General features: G+C 39.7%; 2 protein-coding genes across 2 annotated transcripts; both read right to left on the bottom strand.

Annotated features, from left to right (window-relative positions):
- Positions 1-5,564: 5,564 nt before the first annotated feature.
- Positions 5,565-9,512, bottom strand: LOC139661117 (UDP-N-acetylglucosamine transferase subunit ALG13). Its single transcript, XM_071539471.1, has 4 exons — positions 9,362-9,512; positions 8,637-8,799; positions 6,000-6,138; positions 5,565-5,887 (listed from the first exon to the last, which is right to left on the bottom strand). Exons 1-4 carry the CDS (start codon positions 9,440-9,442, stop codon positions 5,776-5,778), a joined length of 495 nt encoding a protein of 164 aa, XP_071395572.1. The 5' UTR covers positions 9,443-9,512; the 3' UTR covers positions 5,565-5,775.
- A 1,155-nt stretch (positions 9,513-10,667) lies between these two features.
- On the bottom strand, positions 10,668-14,297 carry rap2c (RAP2C, member of RAS oncogene family). The gene is made up of 3 exons (XM_071539402.1): positions 13,267-14,297; positions 12,764-13,049; positions 10,668-12,126 (listed from the first exon to the last, which is right to left on the bottom strand). Exons 1-2 carry the CDS (start codon positions 13,537-13,539, stop codon positions 12,771-12,773), a joined length of 552 nt encoding a protein of 183 aa, XP_071395503.1. The 5' UTR covers positions 13,540-14,297; the 3' UTR covers positions 10,668-12,126; positions 12,764-12,770.
- Between the last annotated feature and the right edge of the window lie 4,652 nt (positions 14,298-18,949).

Genomic DNA, 18,949 nt, shown 5'->3' on the forward strand with positions numbered 1-18,949 from the left:
GTTTTTGAGATATTAACGTTTGTTCGACCCTAGTGTTCCCCTCTTTTTCACAGTAGTTTCTGCTGCACTGCTGCTCTCTTACACATGCAGCTCTTCTGCTTATTTCACTCTTCTCCATTTCAACATGTCTTTTACATATTTTCATACCTTTTTACTTAGTATTATTAGATTTTAGTACATTTCTAACATTATTACTTGTCACTGCCTTCCTACTCTTCATACTACTAGTACCCTCCAGCTTTTCACATAAGCCTTCCTACTAACGATACCTTTTTACTTCTTAGTTACCTTTTTACTTCTTAGTACTATTACATTTTAGTGCATTGTAGTACATTTTAGAACATTTCCACTCTATTTCACAGTAGTTTCTGCTGCACTGCTGCTTTCTTACACATGCAGCTCTTTTGCTTAATACACTCTTCTCCATTTCAACATGTCTTTTACATATTTTCATACCTTTTTACTTCTTAGTACTGTTACATTTTAGTACATTTCTAACATTACTTGTCACTTTCGTATTTTCTGTTTTTTCTACTGAATATATACCCACTCTTCATACTTCATACTTGTACCTTCCAGCTTTTCATATAAGCCTTCCTACTCTTCCTACCAACTGCATATTTTTATACCTTTTTACTTCTTAGTATTGTTACATTTTAGCACATTTTAGTACATTTCGTACATCTCTCTTACACATGCAGCTCTTGTGCTTATTTCACTCTTCTTCATTTCAACATGTTTTTTTTTTTTACATATTTTCATACCTCTTTACTTGTTAGTATTATGACATTTTAGTACATTTCTAACATTATTACTTGTCACTGCCTTCCTACTCTTCATACTACTAGTACCTTCCAGCTTTTCTCTCACTCACGTTGTTGGATACACACACACTTCTCATTTTTACACTCTTCTCCATTTTAACGTGTCTTTTACATATTTGCTTACCCTTTTCTTCTCACTATTGTTAGATTTTAGTACATTTCCAACATTATTACTTATCACTTGGACACTCATTACAGCTCATTCAAAGAAGTGTTTTAAACTGCCACATTTCCCCCAGTTTTAACATTACATACACATATTATACTTTGGTTCAGACGTTTCAATTTGAACAGACGATCCACGGTTAGTCATGTTAAGTAACATGCACACGCACACGCCCACGCCCACACACACGCGTGCCTACACACACCACATATGCTAGGTATTCATTACTATGGGCTGTCAAGAGCACCAGTTTGTATGCTAAGCAATCACACGCATTTTCTCCAGAAAATGCACCTTTCTAGTATTCAAAAAGAATTGTCTGCAGTATCAATGCATTGTGTAAGGTATCCATAGTAATTTGACTCTCATGTGCAACTTTTTGTAGGCACTTAAAAGTGATAATCCATGAGAATCCATGTTTTGTTTGGTTTTTCATTTTGTCTCCATCTTTGTGCTCCACTTTATTAAACAGTCTCATTCTTAAATCATGGTAATGTGGGCAATACAAAACAAAATTAATCAAATTTTCAATCAGTTGTTCAATGTTGTTCAATTCACGTTGTTTGTGATACAGGACATTCACTGTCGAAACCACATATGTCATCAATCACCAAGCATGCCAGTCATATCCCAACCTCATCCCAAACTGGACTCTGCCTTGTGTTTGATACCTCAAGTAGACTAGTCATAATGTAATTAGAGATATCTTAAATTAGCATTTTGAATAGTCATAATGTAAAAAAAGATATCTTAGATTAGCATTTTCACTAGTAATAATGTAATTAGAGATATCTTGAAGTAGCATTTCGGTTGGTCATAATGTAATGAGATATATCCTAAATGCTAATTTAGGATCTCATTACATTATGACTAGCCAAAATGCTACTTTAAAATATTTCAGATATCTGTAATGAGAACTACTGGAATTACCACTGCTAGGCCTATACTGCTGCAGCAGCTGTAGTAGTAGTAGCAGCAGCAGCAGCAGTGTTGTTGCTTGCCACTACTGACTAATACCACGCAGCTTAAAAGTACTGCTGCAGCAGCAGCAGCAGCGGTACCCACCGCATTCCCTGGAGCCCCTGGTAAAGCTCTTACTGTGGACTTTGACAAGGGCCTGCAACTCGATAAGATAAGATAAGATAAGATAAGATAAGATAAGATAAGATAAGATAAGATAAGATAAGATAAGATAAGATAAGATAAAACAAAGCGCCACCGCTATTCGCCAGACCACTTCGGGACACGAACCGCACCTCAATCGCGTCAGACCATCTTTTGCAGGCTCCTGGCTGGCAGGCTAGCTTCAGCGGGAGGCGAACCGCGTCTGTTCATACCAACCACCACCTCTTCAACGAACCGCCATCCACCATCTCTACCCGCCAGACCGCACCTTCGGAGCGGTTGGCAGGTCGGCTTCAGCGGGACGCGAACAGCGCCTCTTCGTGCCAACCACCAGCTCTTCAACGAACCGCGTTCACTAGCCGCCAGGCTACCTGGTCCAAACTATCAAAATTAGTTAGAAAAAGAAATACAAATAAAGAGAAAGTCTCCAAACACGCCCATAAAGCGTCCAATAGCTACTGGTCTGAAATTAGGGCTGTGTAAAAAGGTTCCCAAAGAGAGCCTCTTGCCGCGGTCCAAGCATCAGCTTTACCAGCGCCCAGGGGAGGATACCTTACCGAGGTAAGGTATGAAACTCAACACCTCGAGCGCGGCCTTTTATCCCCTGGGCTGCTGCGACCAAACACCAGAATTCTGATTGTGATGTCATCAGTGCAGCTGATGTCATCAGTGACAGGCTCTGATTGGTAGAGCACAGTCCAGCTCCAATGATGTCATAATCGGTCAAAATGGAAGCATGCCGAAGCGAAGCCGTGTTCTAATTGGTTCCAACTGAATGCCCAAAATGAGTTTGGATTATTGTGTGTTTGCTGAGTCAGCAATCACAGGTATAATCTCGCTCTTTATTATTTTTCTTCCATACGTTTTTTGGCACCTATCTACTCCTTCATACTTTAAGCTAGAAACTTCATTCAAACGTTAAACTGTTCCTCTTGTTGAGGACATTATTACATGTATTCAACTTTTTTTTATATCTTTTATACTTTTTGAACTATTCAACTTTTTAGTACTTGTTTTTACAATGCAAGTCTATGGGAGGACTGTTCAAACCATGCCCTCTTTGAACTCTAACTACTCTTTCATACTTTAAGCTAGACACTCAATTCAATCTTTAAACGGGTCACCACTTTAAGTACTTTATTACTCTTCTTCAGCTTTTTGACACCTTTTGTACTTTTTGAGAAATCACAGTTTAAGTTTTATACTATTTTCAACATTTATAATGGGATCCTATGGAGCCAGCCTACAGTGTGTGATGTCATAACTCACTCTAGCAGACTGTACAAGCTGTACTTTTTACTAAATTCACACATTTTAAAACTGTGACAGTTCGCACAACGTAAACAGTACATACACATATTATACATCAAACCCTTCAGCTACTTCTGCTCTCACTCACAATGTCGATATATAAGCAATGCGATGTATAGTTTTTGAGATATTAACGTTTGTTCGACCCTAGTGTTCCACTCTATTTCACAGTAGTTTCTGCTGCTCTTACACATGCAGCTCTTCTGCTTAATTCACTCTTCTCCATTTCAACATGTCTTTTACATATTTTCATACCTTTTTACTTAGTATTATTACATTTTAGTACATTTTTAACATTAGTACCTGTCACTTTCTTACTTTGCTTTTTTTCTACTGAATATATACCTACTCTTCATACTCCTTGTACCCTTCACCTCTACCCTCTACCCTTCACAAAATAGCCTTCCTACTTCATACCTTTCATACTCCTTCCACCTTTTACACATAAGCCTTCCTACATATTTTCTTACTTTTGTACTTGTTACTATTATGAAATTTTAGTACATTTCTAACATTATTACTTATCATTTTGACACTCATTACAGCTCCTTCACAGAAGTGTTTTAAACTGCCACATTTCTCACAGTTTTAACATTACATACACATATTATACTTTGCTTCAGCCATTTCAGTTTGAACAGACGATCCACAGTCATGTTCAAAAACACACGCGCGCACGCGCACACACACACAGAGCTGCTGGTGCGTATATAGTACCAGTATGTGTACCAGTATGTGCAAGTACCAGTACTTGTATAGTCTGCCACACACTACACACCAGTACACATCCACCTGCATGCACACACACACACAGACAGTTACTGGTACCAGTATGTGCCGAGTGCCAGTGCGTGTATATTCTGTGCCACATGCATTACACATCAGTACACATCCACCCGCACACACACACACACACAAACACACACACACACACACACACACAAAGCCACTGGTACATATATAGGACCAGTATCAGCACCAGTATGTAGATGCAGTCAGTTGATGTTACCTATCCCTGTTTTACCAAGAGAGTGAGACAGCAACTGAAGAACAGGGAGAGAGTGAAGCAGATGAGACAGACAACAAGTGGAGACAGACATAAATATGTGACATAAATACAGCCATAGGATAAGAAAGAGGGAAAGAGGAGAGTGATAGACCAGTCACAGACAGCCAACAGAAAGGATGAGCTGTACCCACACTAAACTGCACCAGTGTTTTTTACTGACAAGCCACAGTTTGCACTCTCAGCAATCACACACATTTTCTCCAGAAAATGCAGCTTTCTAGTTTGTTTTAGTGTTACATTCATGCTAGTCATACTAGTGTACATACAGTATGTACATATATAATATTTTACTTTTACTTATTTTAGTTTCTTTTGGCATCAGAGAGGACAGAAAACTGATAATTTCATTGTTCCAGGCAACTTGTTTTCTCTGTTTATATGACAATAAAGAACTTGAACTTGATAACGGCACTAGTGGAAATTAAAGAGGGACATGTGGTTTGTTGTGTCAAGGCAACATAAGAGAATATGGAGGTGAACAATTCAGTATGATGCTTATAATCACCCAGATCACACCTTGGCCGTTTTCCCACCTTAATCAGGAATGCCAAGCTTAGCTCTCATGTAATGAAGCAGAAGGATCAGAGGGGAATTGGTGTTGGCAAGAAACCGCTCACCCTCTGTGCCACAGGAATGAAATGTATTGAGAGGATGAAAAATTAAAGTACTGCAAGCGAGAACCATAACAACCAAAATATGTATCAACAGCACAGTGGCTTACCTCCATGTTTAATATGGATGAGCGTCACTCAGAGGGCTCCAAAAAAGCTGAATCTCCATGAAATCAGCTTACGAAGGAATGCAGACTTCCATCGGCGGTTTGATGACTACATGGTCCTTTGTCTCCGCTTCCTCGACTCGCTGTGTTCAACTGAACTGACGCAGTGTTTGTTTTCATCTCAGAGTGCAACTGTTCCTTCGCCTGTCTCGATTACTGTATTGCACTCTGACACAAATATCCCAAGCTGGGGAAGATTTTTTTTTTTTTTACACTCGTCTAAAACCATTCCAAGAACCAGAATCTAGAAATGAGTGTACAAATAATTCACAACATTCACAGTGATTTGAAATGAGGCTTATATTATTAATTCATTACATATAAAAATAGAATACATCAGAATGTTCAACAGTCTCAATGATGTATTGTTGTTACCCATAATTACATTACAACCAAGTATCATGCCGCACCAATAAAAAAAAAATCTACAATAATATGATATTCTCCAATTCACCGCCCTTCAGTTTGACTAAAAATGAGCAGTCCGGTTCAATCGAAAGTTTCACTGGACACCAAGGGCCTTGTCTAGAAAGTTGGCAAAATTCTTCGGCTGTCCGGGCAAGAAGGGCAGCAGAACAGAAAGATCCATAGTTCTCAGCGTCTCTGTCAGGGTGCTGAAACATTTGTGAAGAGAAAAGGACTTGTTACCACCGTTTCACTGAACACCCTCAGAGCAGAAACTATATCTGATTCATGTATACACCAGTTTCATTGAGGAACACACACCTGCAAGTGCAGAACAGTGAGTGGGAGTCCACATGTAGCTGTCTGGCCAACTCCAGCTGGTGGTTGTCCATCAACCTGTCATTGACTACGACCAGCAGAGGCTTGCCTGCACCGAGGGCTTCTAAACAACTACCAGCCCCTGGGAAAAGAAGATCAACATCCTTGTTCATCACTGATTTTGTTTACATGGACAGCAATATCCCGAGTATTGGCCTTACTCTAAATAAGGCAATATTCAGATTAAGTTGTTTACATGGTTTGCTTATAGAACTATTCATATTCCCGTTCACATGCTACGAAAGTACAGTCCGATTAGGAGGACAAAGGAGAAGTCACTGGAGCACACAGACAGTTTAAGCCTTTATTGAAAACAACCCTCAAAATCTTGAGCATGGTGGCAGTTCAGCCTCACCCCAAAGATGTTGGGGTGTCTTTTTGTCTGGTGTCAGTCATCTTTTTCCTCTGTAAACAAGTTTGCAGCCGCTGGAAAATAGAGCAAGCGTACTCCATGCAATACTCCATGTCTTAATGCGATTATGCTTACCTTATTTGGGTTAAGGTAATCAGAAAATGCTGTTTACAAGGCAATTTCTTATTCAGAGTCTTAGCCGATTATCGCTGTCCATGTAAACACAGTCATTGCAACTTAATACATAACAATCTTTTCCTAGTCAATTAGGATCTCGGCTCATTAATAATCAAATAGGGCTTATGTCTTAACTTGTCTATCCACAGCTTTGCTGTTTGTATATACCGTTTACATCTTGCTAATAAAGCTCTGTGTGCTTTGTAAATATTATCCTGCGGCTTTTTTATTACTTCATTACTAGTCGGTGTGTTTGCCATCTTCGGGGGCCTGAGGATCCGGCAGCTTTCTGCAGAAACCACTGCAGAAATTAGCTAATAGTTATAAACTGGTGCAAAGCATCTTTTCTCTTCTCTGAGGTCAATGTTTTCTCTTGCACATCATCGCTGACAAATAAACTTAATAAACTAAACTAAACCAGAATCAACCTGCAATCAGCGAAGAAGTGCTACTGAGGACTGCACAACCTCTGTGGCGCTCTAACAATACTCCCTGCACGTCTGACCTTTGTGAAATATATCTGGAACTGGAATGAATGGGGCCGTCTCTTAATATCACCAAGACAGGTGGTCTGCCAATGGAAGTCCAGCTCCCCAAAACCCACCCCCCACCCCCCTCCTGTCTTCACCATGAGCCATGACTCACTGACAATAGTTCAGTCTTTCAAATGCCATGGCAGGACTGTTTTGGCGGACTGCACCGTTGACCATGAAATACAAAACAGGATGAGGCACGCCGCAGCTGCCTTCGCCAAACTGAGACACCGGGTCTTCCAAAACAACAACCTCCATCTCTGCACCCACGTTGTCCTCTTACTGAGCTATCTATCTCAGCGCACCTGTTTACAGCGGCGGCACCTTAGTCACCTACAGTCGCCACATCAAAGAGCTTCAGTGTTCAGGCATCCGATGTGGAAGCCAAACAAGATCCTCCGGAGTCAAGCTACATCTCAGCCAACGGTCTGCTGGTGGCTCAAAGAAGCGCTACAAGGACTAGCTGAAAACAAAAAAAAGATTCCTCTGGTGTTGGTGAAAGTTATTGGCATCTCTCACCGCAGCTGTTGTTTTTATTTTGTACCTTTAGATATAATAAATATTTTACATGTTGTACAATTATCTTAACTTTTGAAACAGTGCAGTAGCGAAGACCAAACAGCTTGTTAGTATCAGTAACTCCAACAAATTTGTGGGACGAAAGTTGAACGGCTTGAAGTAACCACTCAGGATGTTAGCGGCTGGGAAGAAGTGCCGTGTCAGGCCCCGAAGTGCTGTGTAAGTCCGATCTAAACAAACCCACAACTTCTCAGGTGAAAGCGAACATGAGCATTGACATGAAAAAAAGCAGAACTTTTGTCAAGTCAGGAACTACTTTTCATTCACAAAGAAAATGTATGTATTTTATGCTTTTAAACTACTAGTTCATGCTTACATTTTCAACCCATAAATTTCCTCCATGGATTATATTGCTACACATCTCTCTCTCGTCATCTAAATTGGGATTTGATTTCATAAATGACGAGTAATATCATGAATGGGATTCTCAATCAATGGCACCAGCCTCAATCCGACCACCAAAAAAGTCACTGTTGACATTCAGAAGTGAAAGTCATCAGACACAACAGACTACCAGAAGTAAGCTTGCCTATCCTTGTGTTTTGATATCTGCTTAAATGTTGCCAATACTCTGCTACACGGCTTCATGTGTATCTGCCTTAATGTTGCCCTGTCTCCGACGCTCTGCTGCACTAATCATCGCTTTTCTGTATAATGTTATCATATTGCCAATATGTTTATGTTCATGTGTAAGTGTAAATCTGTGTTTGTTTTTAATATTTGCTTTTAATTTTAGGCATGTCATCTGGCCAGGCACTGCACATGAAAAACATTTGTTGGCCAATGTTTTGGCACATTTACAGAAATGTTGAGTGTGACAAAAAAGAAGGCATGCCAAATTAGAGTTTAACCACTCTTCAGTCCAGAATGAGTCGACACTTTGAGCCTGTTGTACTGAGAAGGAGCGGCAACAGGTGAAGCGTCTTGATATTTACACACCTGCATGGCTGATGACAAGATCAGCACGCTTCATGTCCTCTGCTATGGAGTCTTTGAATCGAAAGGCCTCCAGTGTGAGATGTGGACAACTCTCTGGACTCGGGAGAAGAGAGCCTCTCCCAACCTGAAGAACCAAACGCTCATATCCATGACCTTTTAAAGCCTGTTAGGAGAAAAAGTGAGTTAGGAATACTGTTGTCAAATCCAGACTTTGTGTATTATGACTAACAACGGCTAAGTTCTCTTAGAGAGGAACACCACTTGGTTGAATAATTCATGTTATTCCCATTTTCTAAGATCCATTTCAAAGACCAAAGTCCAATTTTTGTGAACACGAACTCCAAAGCTAGAAACCAGAGTACTAAGACTTGAATGTGTAATCTTATCAGGTAATCTGAATGAGAAATTGTTGTTGTGGGCCCAAGGATGCCTGCATTTTTGTACTTTAACAAGCTTTATTAATCTTTCCCAAACTCATTCTCTATGGAACAGCTCCTAATGTGATACCTGACGACATCACAGGCTTGGTCTAAGATTCTGGTTTTGGGAACAAGTGTTCATAGATTTTCATTACACGGACAGAAACCATTGGAAAACACAGGTTGTTGTTAAACTGAGCGGTGTTCCCCTTTAACTCGGAAGCTAGCGTTGCTTAGCTACCAAGCTAACGACAGGTAAAATGAATTTGGATGGTTCCAACATGGCGGCGCGTGTGCTATACTCACTTGAACGGCATCAGAAGACGTGATGCTCTGGATGAGCTCATCAAAACTGGTTGTCCCGACAGTAACAAATGCTGTCTTCATGGTTTCATGGAGCAGGCTGTCAGTTTGCGGCAAACCTCACACAGCTCTTCATCCTGGCTGCAGTACGTCAGCTTCCTCGTTCAAAACAGATGACGTCACAGTCCTAACACCCCCCCCCCCCCCCCCCCCCCCCCAAAAAAAAAAAAAATACACCATGCTGCCACCTAGAGGTGTGGAGCCTATAATGTTTTTTTTAGACAATATCTGATTGACTGTACCATTGAAACCCCCATTACTCCTTAATACTGGTAAATATACTGTATATCGATCATATCATCGACATATTGGCCTGACTAACCTCTGTTTGAATGAGGGAGTAGCTGCCTCTTTACATGGTAACACCTGGGACAAAAGTAAGTGAGATATGTTTTGTGACTATAATTGAAATGTTTAATTATAGAATAAAAAAAAAAAAACATTTTTTCAAGTTTCAAGAGAATGTTTGAAATTATCTGACTTACTGAATAGTATCAGCTTTTACAAAAGAAATGGCAGAAAAACAACCTGATATGAGAAAGGCTTTTTAAGAATCTATGCAAAAACTCTACATTTTAGTGGAAATATTTAAACAGATTAGTTTGATTATTCTAAATATTTGTACAACATTATTTTATTATACTGCACATCCAGTGTTGTCCTTTCTCTGCAGATTCTCTGGCCCCCCATCTTAAAAGATGCAAAAGTACAATTTTGGCAGTTGGCACAAAGGGAGGGGCAGGGTGAGCAGGTCTTGTTACCAAAGACCAGTGCAACAGTGGCAACACCTACATCAATTACAATTTTGTCAAAATTTCAATCACTAGAATGAAAAACATGCTAGGACTTAATACAAACATCAAATTGATCATATAATACCCAGAAATCGTCTATTACCATGATTAACATCTTTGACAGTAGCATGGCCAAATAGATAACTAAGATGAGAAAGTGATTCTGTGACTTCTGCCTCTATTAATTCTCTATTCCCATCATAAAAGAGCCCACTTGAGGATGAAGATTAAGTAAAAGAATGAACTAAGTCGAGGACTTAATGTGTCAACAGTAGTGGGATTGGCATTAGTCTTTTCTACAGACTTCCATCCCATATAATTGCAGAAGGCTAGGTATAAACCAAGGTAACCATCTGTTTTACTTTGTTCTACAGCAAAAATGGAAGGACAGCATATATTATCAGATGATGGCTGTTGTTTGTTTAGGGAAAAAAAGAAACACAATGAGACGAGGGTGAAACAGAAATTATTTAAGGCTCTGTTAAATTCTCAGCTTCAAAAACAATATGCTGTATCTTGAAAAGTCACAAAAGCAAAAAACTAGTATAAAATTAAATGTTTAAAATTGGCTACCCATGTCATTAGTTTTTAATAAATAGGTTACCACGAGAAAAAAAAAAGAAAAAAGAAAAATACAATGTTAAATTTGATTAACAGGACCAGAAATTTTTTATCAAACCACATCGCAGCAGGAGTTATTAGATGACAAGACTCGGCATCTCCTGGATTTAAAGCAAGTCACATCATACAGTCAAACACAAACATGTATTGTGAGCTCCTTTGGTCGTTCCAAAATCATCTCATACTTGGAGGCACATCCACAACTTTGACCATTCCTCATGAAAATTGAAAATGGAAGACCTGCATCCACATGATTTAGGCCTTGCAGAGCACAGCAATGACATTTTCCATGGTTTGACAGAATTCAGGCTCAAACAGTAAAATGGCTCTTCCTTATCACTTCAAGTCGATTTAGTAGAACATTTCCAATTTTGAGCATGCATATTTTCATACGAGTTTAGCTGCCCCAGGTACCGGCACACAGGCAAAGTAAATTCTTGAAAAGTATGACGCAGTGCAGCACGGCGGCCTGGTGGGTAGTGTGACCGTCTCTGAATGAAAAAAAGTTTGATCCACGTGCGTCCTGTCGAAGCGTCCCAGAGCGACACACCTTACCTGCTCACTCACTCCAATTTGAGTGTCAGCTAAATGTCTCAAATGTATTGACACACATACACACACACAAGAAAAAAACCTCAGGATTCACAACGCTGTAGTTTGTCAGTCATAAGGATTATTTTTAGACATGGTTTTCAAAACAAAGTGAGCAGTAAGGACTATACCTGGAGCAGCAAATATTTGTAGTTGATTGTTCATGAGCTCATGGAAGTATGCATGCTTAAAAGTAAAAATGTTTAATTATTGTGAAATACTGAATTAAAATTAGATTCCAAACTTGAGACATGATACAAGTAATAATTAATAAAAGGATATAGTGATTAAGCAGCTTTTAAAAAAGAAGCTGCAGCCCCACAAACACTCCTGCTTATTACTTCAGGAATACTTCCAAGTTCCAACTTAAAAAAAAAAAAAACCCACAAGATTGAAATTCACAGATGGCCGTTCTAGCTCATTCCAATCAGTCCGTTTTCTACACGTTGAAGAGTAGCTCCATCCTGGCTCACCGCAAAGGCCATTAAGGTTGCAGTAGAATGTGTTCTACAGTCACGATATCAAAAATAGGACCGACTTCTCTCCTCGGAGATGGTTTGTGGTAGACAGTCATGAACCATCTCTTTAGTAGAAACATTGCCAGCTGCGGTAAGTTAACAACAGGGTCAAACGGAAGTTGGCCCCAGGTTCATGGGTCATCAAAACGGAAAATGGTTGTGGTGATCCTGACAAATGATGCATCTATTAAAAAAAGAAGAGAAACACAAACAATAATTATTAAAAGGTCTATATCACTAAAACTATGGCAATTCACAATGTGCATCTGTGTTGGCAGTTGTTAATGCTGGCAGCATTTCTCACAGCATTGAAAGTGAACTTCCTGTTTTGGAACATCATTTCATTTTCAGGATGTTACATTTTCCTCTTTCTTTGTCTGGCTTCTGCCGTCCGGCTCGTAGGCCTCTGGATCGTTTGTCTTCCCCCTACTTTTTCGGTCTCACCCCCACCCCCACCCCCACCCCTGTGCTGCTCAGACAGTTATGTTCTTCATGCCACATTCCTTTCTGCGATCTTATGATAACAAGCTAAGCCAACGGTTCGCACGGAGCAGCACACCCACTCATCTTTCTCACTTCCAACGGTTGTTGCACAGTGAATACAGATTCTCTCCTCTCCCTCACACTAAACTGAAACACTACACAGTCATCCATGTGTCACATTTTTCCTCAACTTGTGAACGATTCTTACAGAGGGACTCCAGGGACATTTTGTCACATTTTGTAATATTAGTGAGTGACCAACTGTGCTGTGCTAGCGAGCTCTGTGGTGTGGCCCGTGTAGGAATGCAATCTGTGGAAGAAAGACAGCTATTCCATACCTATTCCTCACTGTATCACACAGGCCGTGCAGCACTGTTCCTGCTTTTCTGGTAGTGTGGAATAGTTCATCTGTCGGACGATCTCGGCGAACAGCTCGTCCACCATGGTCTTGCTCTTGGCCGAGGTTTCAATGAAGGGGCAGCCCCACTCTTGGGCCAGAGCACGGCCATCTGATCCAGCAACCTCACGCTCAGACTCCAGGTCGACTTTGTTCCCGACCAGGATCAACGGCACCTTCTCAAAGCGCTTCACCCTCACTATTTGGTCTCGCATTGGTCTGATGTCCTGAAAGAACAAGAGGGGGGAGAACATGAGTGTATGGTTTCTCTTGAAAACCACTGAGCTATATGAGAACGTAAAATATCACTGTATAGTGCAGAGTTCTGCAATAGTACAACATGAATACTAGATGACACCTCCATACAGAGTCCAAATACCATGGTTCACTACCTAGCTAGATAACGTAGGTGTGAAATACCTTGGACGTTATCTGATCAGTTACCTGAAATGACTGCTGGTTGACCAGGCTGTAGACAAGGATGAATCCCTGTCCATTCTTGATGTAGAGATCTCTCATAGAAGCGAACTGCTCAGTCCCTGCCGTGTCGAGAATCTCCAGCACAGAGGGCGACGAGTCCACTTCAATTTCTTTCCGATAAAAGTCCTCGATTGTCGGGTCATATTTCTCGATGAACGTACCCGTGACAAACTGGACAGTCAGCGCGGACTTGCCAACGCCGCCGCTTCCCAACACAACAACTTTGTATTCCTTCATCGGGGCTGTCGAGGTTGACCCAGGCCACTTAGCAAGCTAACGAGCTAGCTAGACTGCTATACTCGTTGTGGAAACATTTATCAAGCCTTTAAATAGCTAACAAGCTAAACGACAAACGTTAAGCAATAAAACACCCCCCTTCATTAACAGAACCCCAGGTCCAGCACTCAGCTAGTGGCTTTGCTTATGCTAGCAAGGCAGTTGGCGAGCAAAGTTGTTGACCGTTAACGTTAGCTGGCTGGTGTTAGCTAACGCTAGCTCGCTTCTGGCTAAATCCACACTGTCCCATGCTCGCTCTAGATAAGGAGCCTTCTCAAGCTAAATCCGAACTGTAAAACCCAAGTACGCGGAGTCATCGGCAAACTTGCTGTGTAACTAGGGATAGCAAGTCACGGCGCATAACATATAATTTTTCCTACTGTTGTCAGTATCTCTAGACAGCATGTCAATTCCTGCAGCTCCTGTATACACACAAACCAACCCGCCGGTGTCGCAAAAACGCAATGCTGATGATGTCTGCGACTTCGTTCGGGCCTGGTTCTGGCCCAATACGGCGGTTTTCCTGGATGTCCTAATGATGGATGCACCGCAGATTCAATATGATCCTAAAGCCCAGTGTCTGCGCTCTATTGCTGCTCCAAGGTACAAGTTTTAACACTGAATTTGTTTTTCAACCACTGCCCTGGGTAGGATTCATTACAATGAGAGAAGCCTGTCTTTTCCTCCAATGTCAAGCTAACAGCAAAATGGTTTGGACTTCCGGGTCTGATTTTTGTTTTTTCAAAATACAAGTCTTTATGGGTAAGTCGTCAATTTCGTAAAAAAAAATAGGGAGAAACACGAGATTTAATTTGACCAATGTATAATACTGTTCCTAATGCAAAAGCTAATGTGATGTAAATTATATTTGGCAATGTTAGCCAGGTATTTACTCGTTAGCATAGACTGTTAGCAACTGTAAACTTTACATTTCAAATGTATATGTTTACACATTTGCCACACAGGTACATTGATGTATAAATAAATTTTTCATGAAGACAAATGTCCGTTTTGCTACTCTATTGCTGATTGATACCACAGTGATTCAATTTACAGCCAGTTCACAAAATATTGCTGTTATAACACCTACACACAGGTAGCCTACCTCTCTCCCGGATAATCCTCTGGTGCAAAGGGAGTAATCATGAAAGTATTATGTTGATTAAACTGAGTGATGCGTTTTACGTTTCAGGAAGCAGAAAAACAATAGATTAGATTTTGACGTTGATATGGTTCATGTTCCTGTTCCTGTTTTATGTTTTCAACTCACGAATGCCTGGAAAAGGTCTCCCAACATGATTGAAAAATACAAAATTACATACAATTTATCTTTTTATTTCAGTGTCAGTCAACAAATGATACATTTGATTTGGCCTGGTGTGCAAATATACAAAGGCCCATTTCATTTAAACATTGAGCAGAATTGAGGAATACTGTTTTAGGTATACATCTCTGCTTTTTCATAAATAATAACATGTTTGCTTTCACTGATTCAAAACACGAGCCTAACTGATATGTTACTGGTTTGTTACGCAACATTTTACATATTGCAATCCTATTTTCTTCTTGTTTTTCTTGTTATTGCAACTCTATTCTCTATTCTCATGTGAAATACATGACTTGACCTGCTATATTTTTGAAATGCAAACCTGATATTTGAAAGAAGCCAAATTATTGGAGGTGAGCTTTTACAAAAGGCACATACCGTATCTATCCAAACTCATTTCATTCAGTCAGTCAGTTCACCTTTCCAAACAGAAGTAAGCACAAATCACAAGGTCACTAACAGCAGTCTCCTTCAATTGTAGATTATGCAAAAAAGATTATAAACAACAAAACACAGCACAAGAGGATCACAATTAAGTGATTTATTAAAGGTAAAACAAAAATTGCAGAATTAATCATAGGCACAGTAACCTAGCTTTAATACCTATACACAGCAAAATAAATTGGCATGTAGCACAGTAGCACATACAAGCACGACAAGCAAAAATATAGAGTGAAACGATAGGCGACTAAGAAACAGCAGTCACTTTCAAGTCTGTCCTAGAGTGGCAGAAAGAGGAGTTTTTCATATGGCTTTGTCCTGAACAGTCTTTGGCCCTCATCACCTTCCACAAGTTGCCATTCAGTCTGGCACTTAAGCGATCGAACCCAATTCAGTGATGGCTCACCAACTCAAAGGGATTTTAAATAAAGGGACAAATTGTACAGACACTCATTGCATGTGCTGTTTAGTGACAAAAAACATTAAGTCTTAAATGTAGAAACTAGAGGGAAAAATCACATCTCACATGATAAAGGCACAATTACAACTAAATTGTTTTCAAATAATAGTAACAATAAATTGATTTCAGAATAAAAGCACTACCTAATATTCACTTGTTGGTGACTGGAGACCCAATAGTGTGTAAGTGCACTCCACAGAGCCGGCTCCACAAGTGTTTTCCCCGTATATTGAGACAGTAGTGATGATGAGAGGGATTCAGAGCAGGTGAGACACAGCAGAGAGGCTTTTGGTGGTTTTTTGGGTACACATCACGTCGTACAGAGGCATAGTTCATACCCAATTATACCGTCTCTGAGCACAGACTTTTAAATTCAACAACCTGAGGGCCTTGAACCACTTCACCAGGATGACTCAGTCAATCCACCACTAGGACAAGTGCCATGGCAACAAAATCGTTGGCTTCAAGAGCAATTGAAGAGCGTCAAATGTCCAAGTTTGCAGAACAGGGTTTTTTTTGTAAGGGATGTTGCTGCTACATGAACAACGTTGGAAAACCAGGTCTTTGTTCACAATTTTGACTAAAATCCTGAGGAGAATTCAGATTTATTGTTGTTTTGGATAATGACAGTGAGTGAGCAAAGAATAATCCATTTCACAAACAACAGAAAATAATTTGATAATTTAACCCTTTGTACACTGCTCACATCCATGTCCTTCTATTCTCTGATCTTGACATCTGTTCCTTTTTATTTTCCTTGGCTGCTTTTCCACAGACAGCCTGCAGGTGGAACTGTACTGTGCTGTTTTTGGTGCATTACTGTTGAGCAGAAAGGTGTGGGCCCGCCTGTGGGGACTTGCATTTTGCGTATTCATGATTAGTAATTATGGGCAAGATCACGACTGGTTTCTCACATATATTCCAGTTTGATTTTTTTCTTAAATCACTGAAGGAATCTACAAATCCACCTTTCTAATTTGATGTCAGGATCAGATATAGTTGGACCAATAAAATGCTTCTCTAAATGATAAAAAAAAAACCCTGCTTGTTTTGAAGCAAACCATTCACTGTTTACAGTTAGGCAATGTCATGCTTGGCAAAGAATAGGGCTCTAGCAAACAGAAGAAAAGACAGATCCCTCAAAACAATCTTTTTATACCGTAATAAAATGATAACTGTATACTCATATCTTTAACAATACAGTGATTTGATTTTTTTTATCAATTATTTTATCTATATTTATTCAAAATAAATTTTGAGTATTTTGACATAGTTATGTACATAAGTGCAAACAAGGTGAATATCACACATTCGTACACCCCAGCAAGGATCGACATCACCCAGCACAGCTGGGCAGCCGGGGGGGAAAGAGACGTGATGGACCGCTCCAAGAGACTCCAAAATCAGCTCTTCTGGGCCAAGACTGGGAGGCCAACCAAACATTAGCACTAAATAATGAAAGCACACACCTCTGAATAGACACACTTGAGCGAGGGCCCTGGTGTCTAGAGGAGGTGAGCAGCGGGCGGCTGTTGTCTACTTTGACTTCATACAAAAAGCTGAAGCGTTTAAATCTTGCACTCAGTCCAAAAGCCTCTTTACCTCCCTGACAGATAGGTGTTTGCTTTAAAAGCCAACATCCATTCTTACTTTTGAAAGACAAAACAATGTACAAGAACAACAACAAAACCAAAACAAAAACCAATTAAGACCAAATAAACAAAACAAAATAAACACCTGATCTCCCCAAAGGACCTTTGGATATTACAAGGATTTATCTGTTTTCCATACAAAATATTCAATCACGTTGCAATCCAAGACAAACTAGACATTCCCTTTCTGAATAAGTTAGTGTGTGTGTTATTTCAATTAATGTGAAAAAAAATTCACAATTAGGATAATACAAAGGTAGCCATGTTGTCATTTTGTTGCCATAGCAACAGCAACTATTATCAGTAACAATGACTCCATCATTGTATACAAATGTAGATTTTCATATTATACCTTTTGTTTTTTCTTGTCGGTCTACACAAACTATTATGTATAAATGAAAGATTTTATTTCCATGCAATGGTTTCTTATGTCAAATAAAAAGTATTAACTTACCACTAATACATGTTATTTCCATACAGAGCTATCACGTCTTTATACAGTGATCGAGAAATAAGGCCCTTAGTCCGTGTCCTGGAGAACAGAACGATGCTCAGGACCGAATAAGCTGTCCGCATGCTAAAGGATCTGGTCACTGGACGCAATGATCAGAACATTTTGCATATTCTAGGCAGACAGAGGTGGTTCATGACGGTGTGTAAAGTACAGAGGGGCCTAAAGGAAATCAGGTACGAGAGAGAGAGAGAGAGAGAGAGAGAGAGAAAGAGAGAGAGGTAAAAACAGATCAGAGGAAAAGGTTTCTCGTACCTACACGGTAATTCCCCTAGCTAACTATGCTCTCGTACAAGGAATAGATACTTCTAAATGTACTTAAAATTCAAATGCCCCCAGGAGGCACAATTTATTACTCAAGTATTTTGTTATTTCCAGCTGGATAGCAGTTAGTGAAGGCATAATGATGTGACGGAGAGGGAAGAGACAGAGGCTAGAGGGAGGGTTTTTTTTTCTTGGCTGGACAAAGCTAGTCCTTCAAAGCTGTAAGATTTAGACAAAATAATTTGCCTGGACATTCTAATTATCAATTTCATTGAGTAAGAGAGGAACATTTCTGTTTAAATTCTTCAAAGAGATGAAAAAAAAAATGTAGGTACTGCAGTTGCTCAAGGACATTTCTAAAAGTAGTCACACCACCCATTGACATTAAATATAAATCTATATAACAATACACATACTTTTATATGTCTTAACACAGTATCAACATGGTATTTATGTGACCTCTTAGAAATAGTCTATATATAGTGAATCATTACATTTCAACATGCCTATCTTTTAGATGGGCAGGTTTAGAGTTTTTGCATTAGATACATTCACGACACAATAACATGACTTTTAAAATGAACAACTTTCAGTGGGAAATGCCATAACATCTGCAGCATTTTCAACTAACCAAATATGTGATTCATTGTCTCTTTCAACACATTTACGTATGCACACAACTCACTGAGAGTATTTTATTTTTTTTTACATTATTA

This window comes from Centroberyx affinis, unplaced genomic scaffold (assembly GCF_046629955.1).
Source record: "Centroberyx affinis isolate AG114_WGS23_722 - 3 ecotype Tasmania unplaced genomic scaffold, CSIRO-AGI_Caff_v1 ptg003460l_1, whole genome shotgun sequence".
Taxonomy (NCBI): Eukaryota; Metazoa; Chordata; class Actinopteri; order Beryciformes; family Berycidae; genus Centroberyx; species Centroberyx affinis.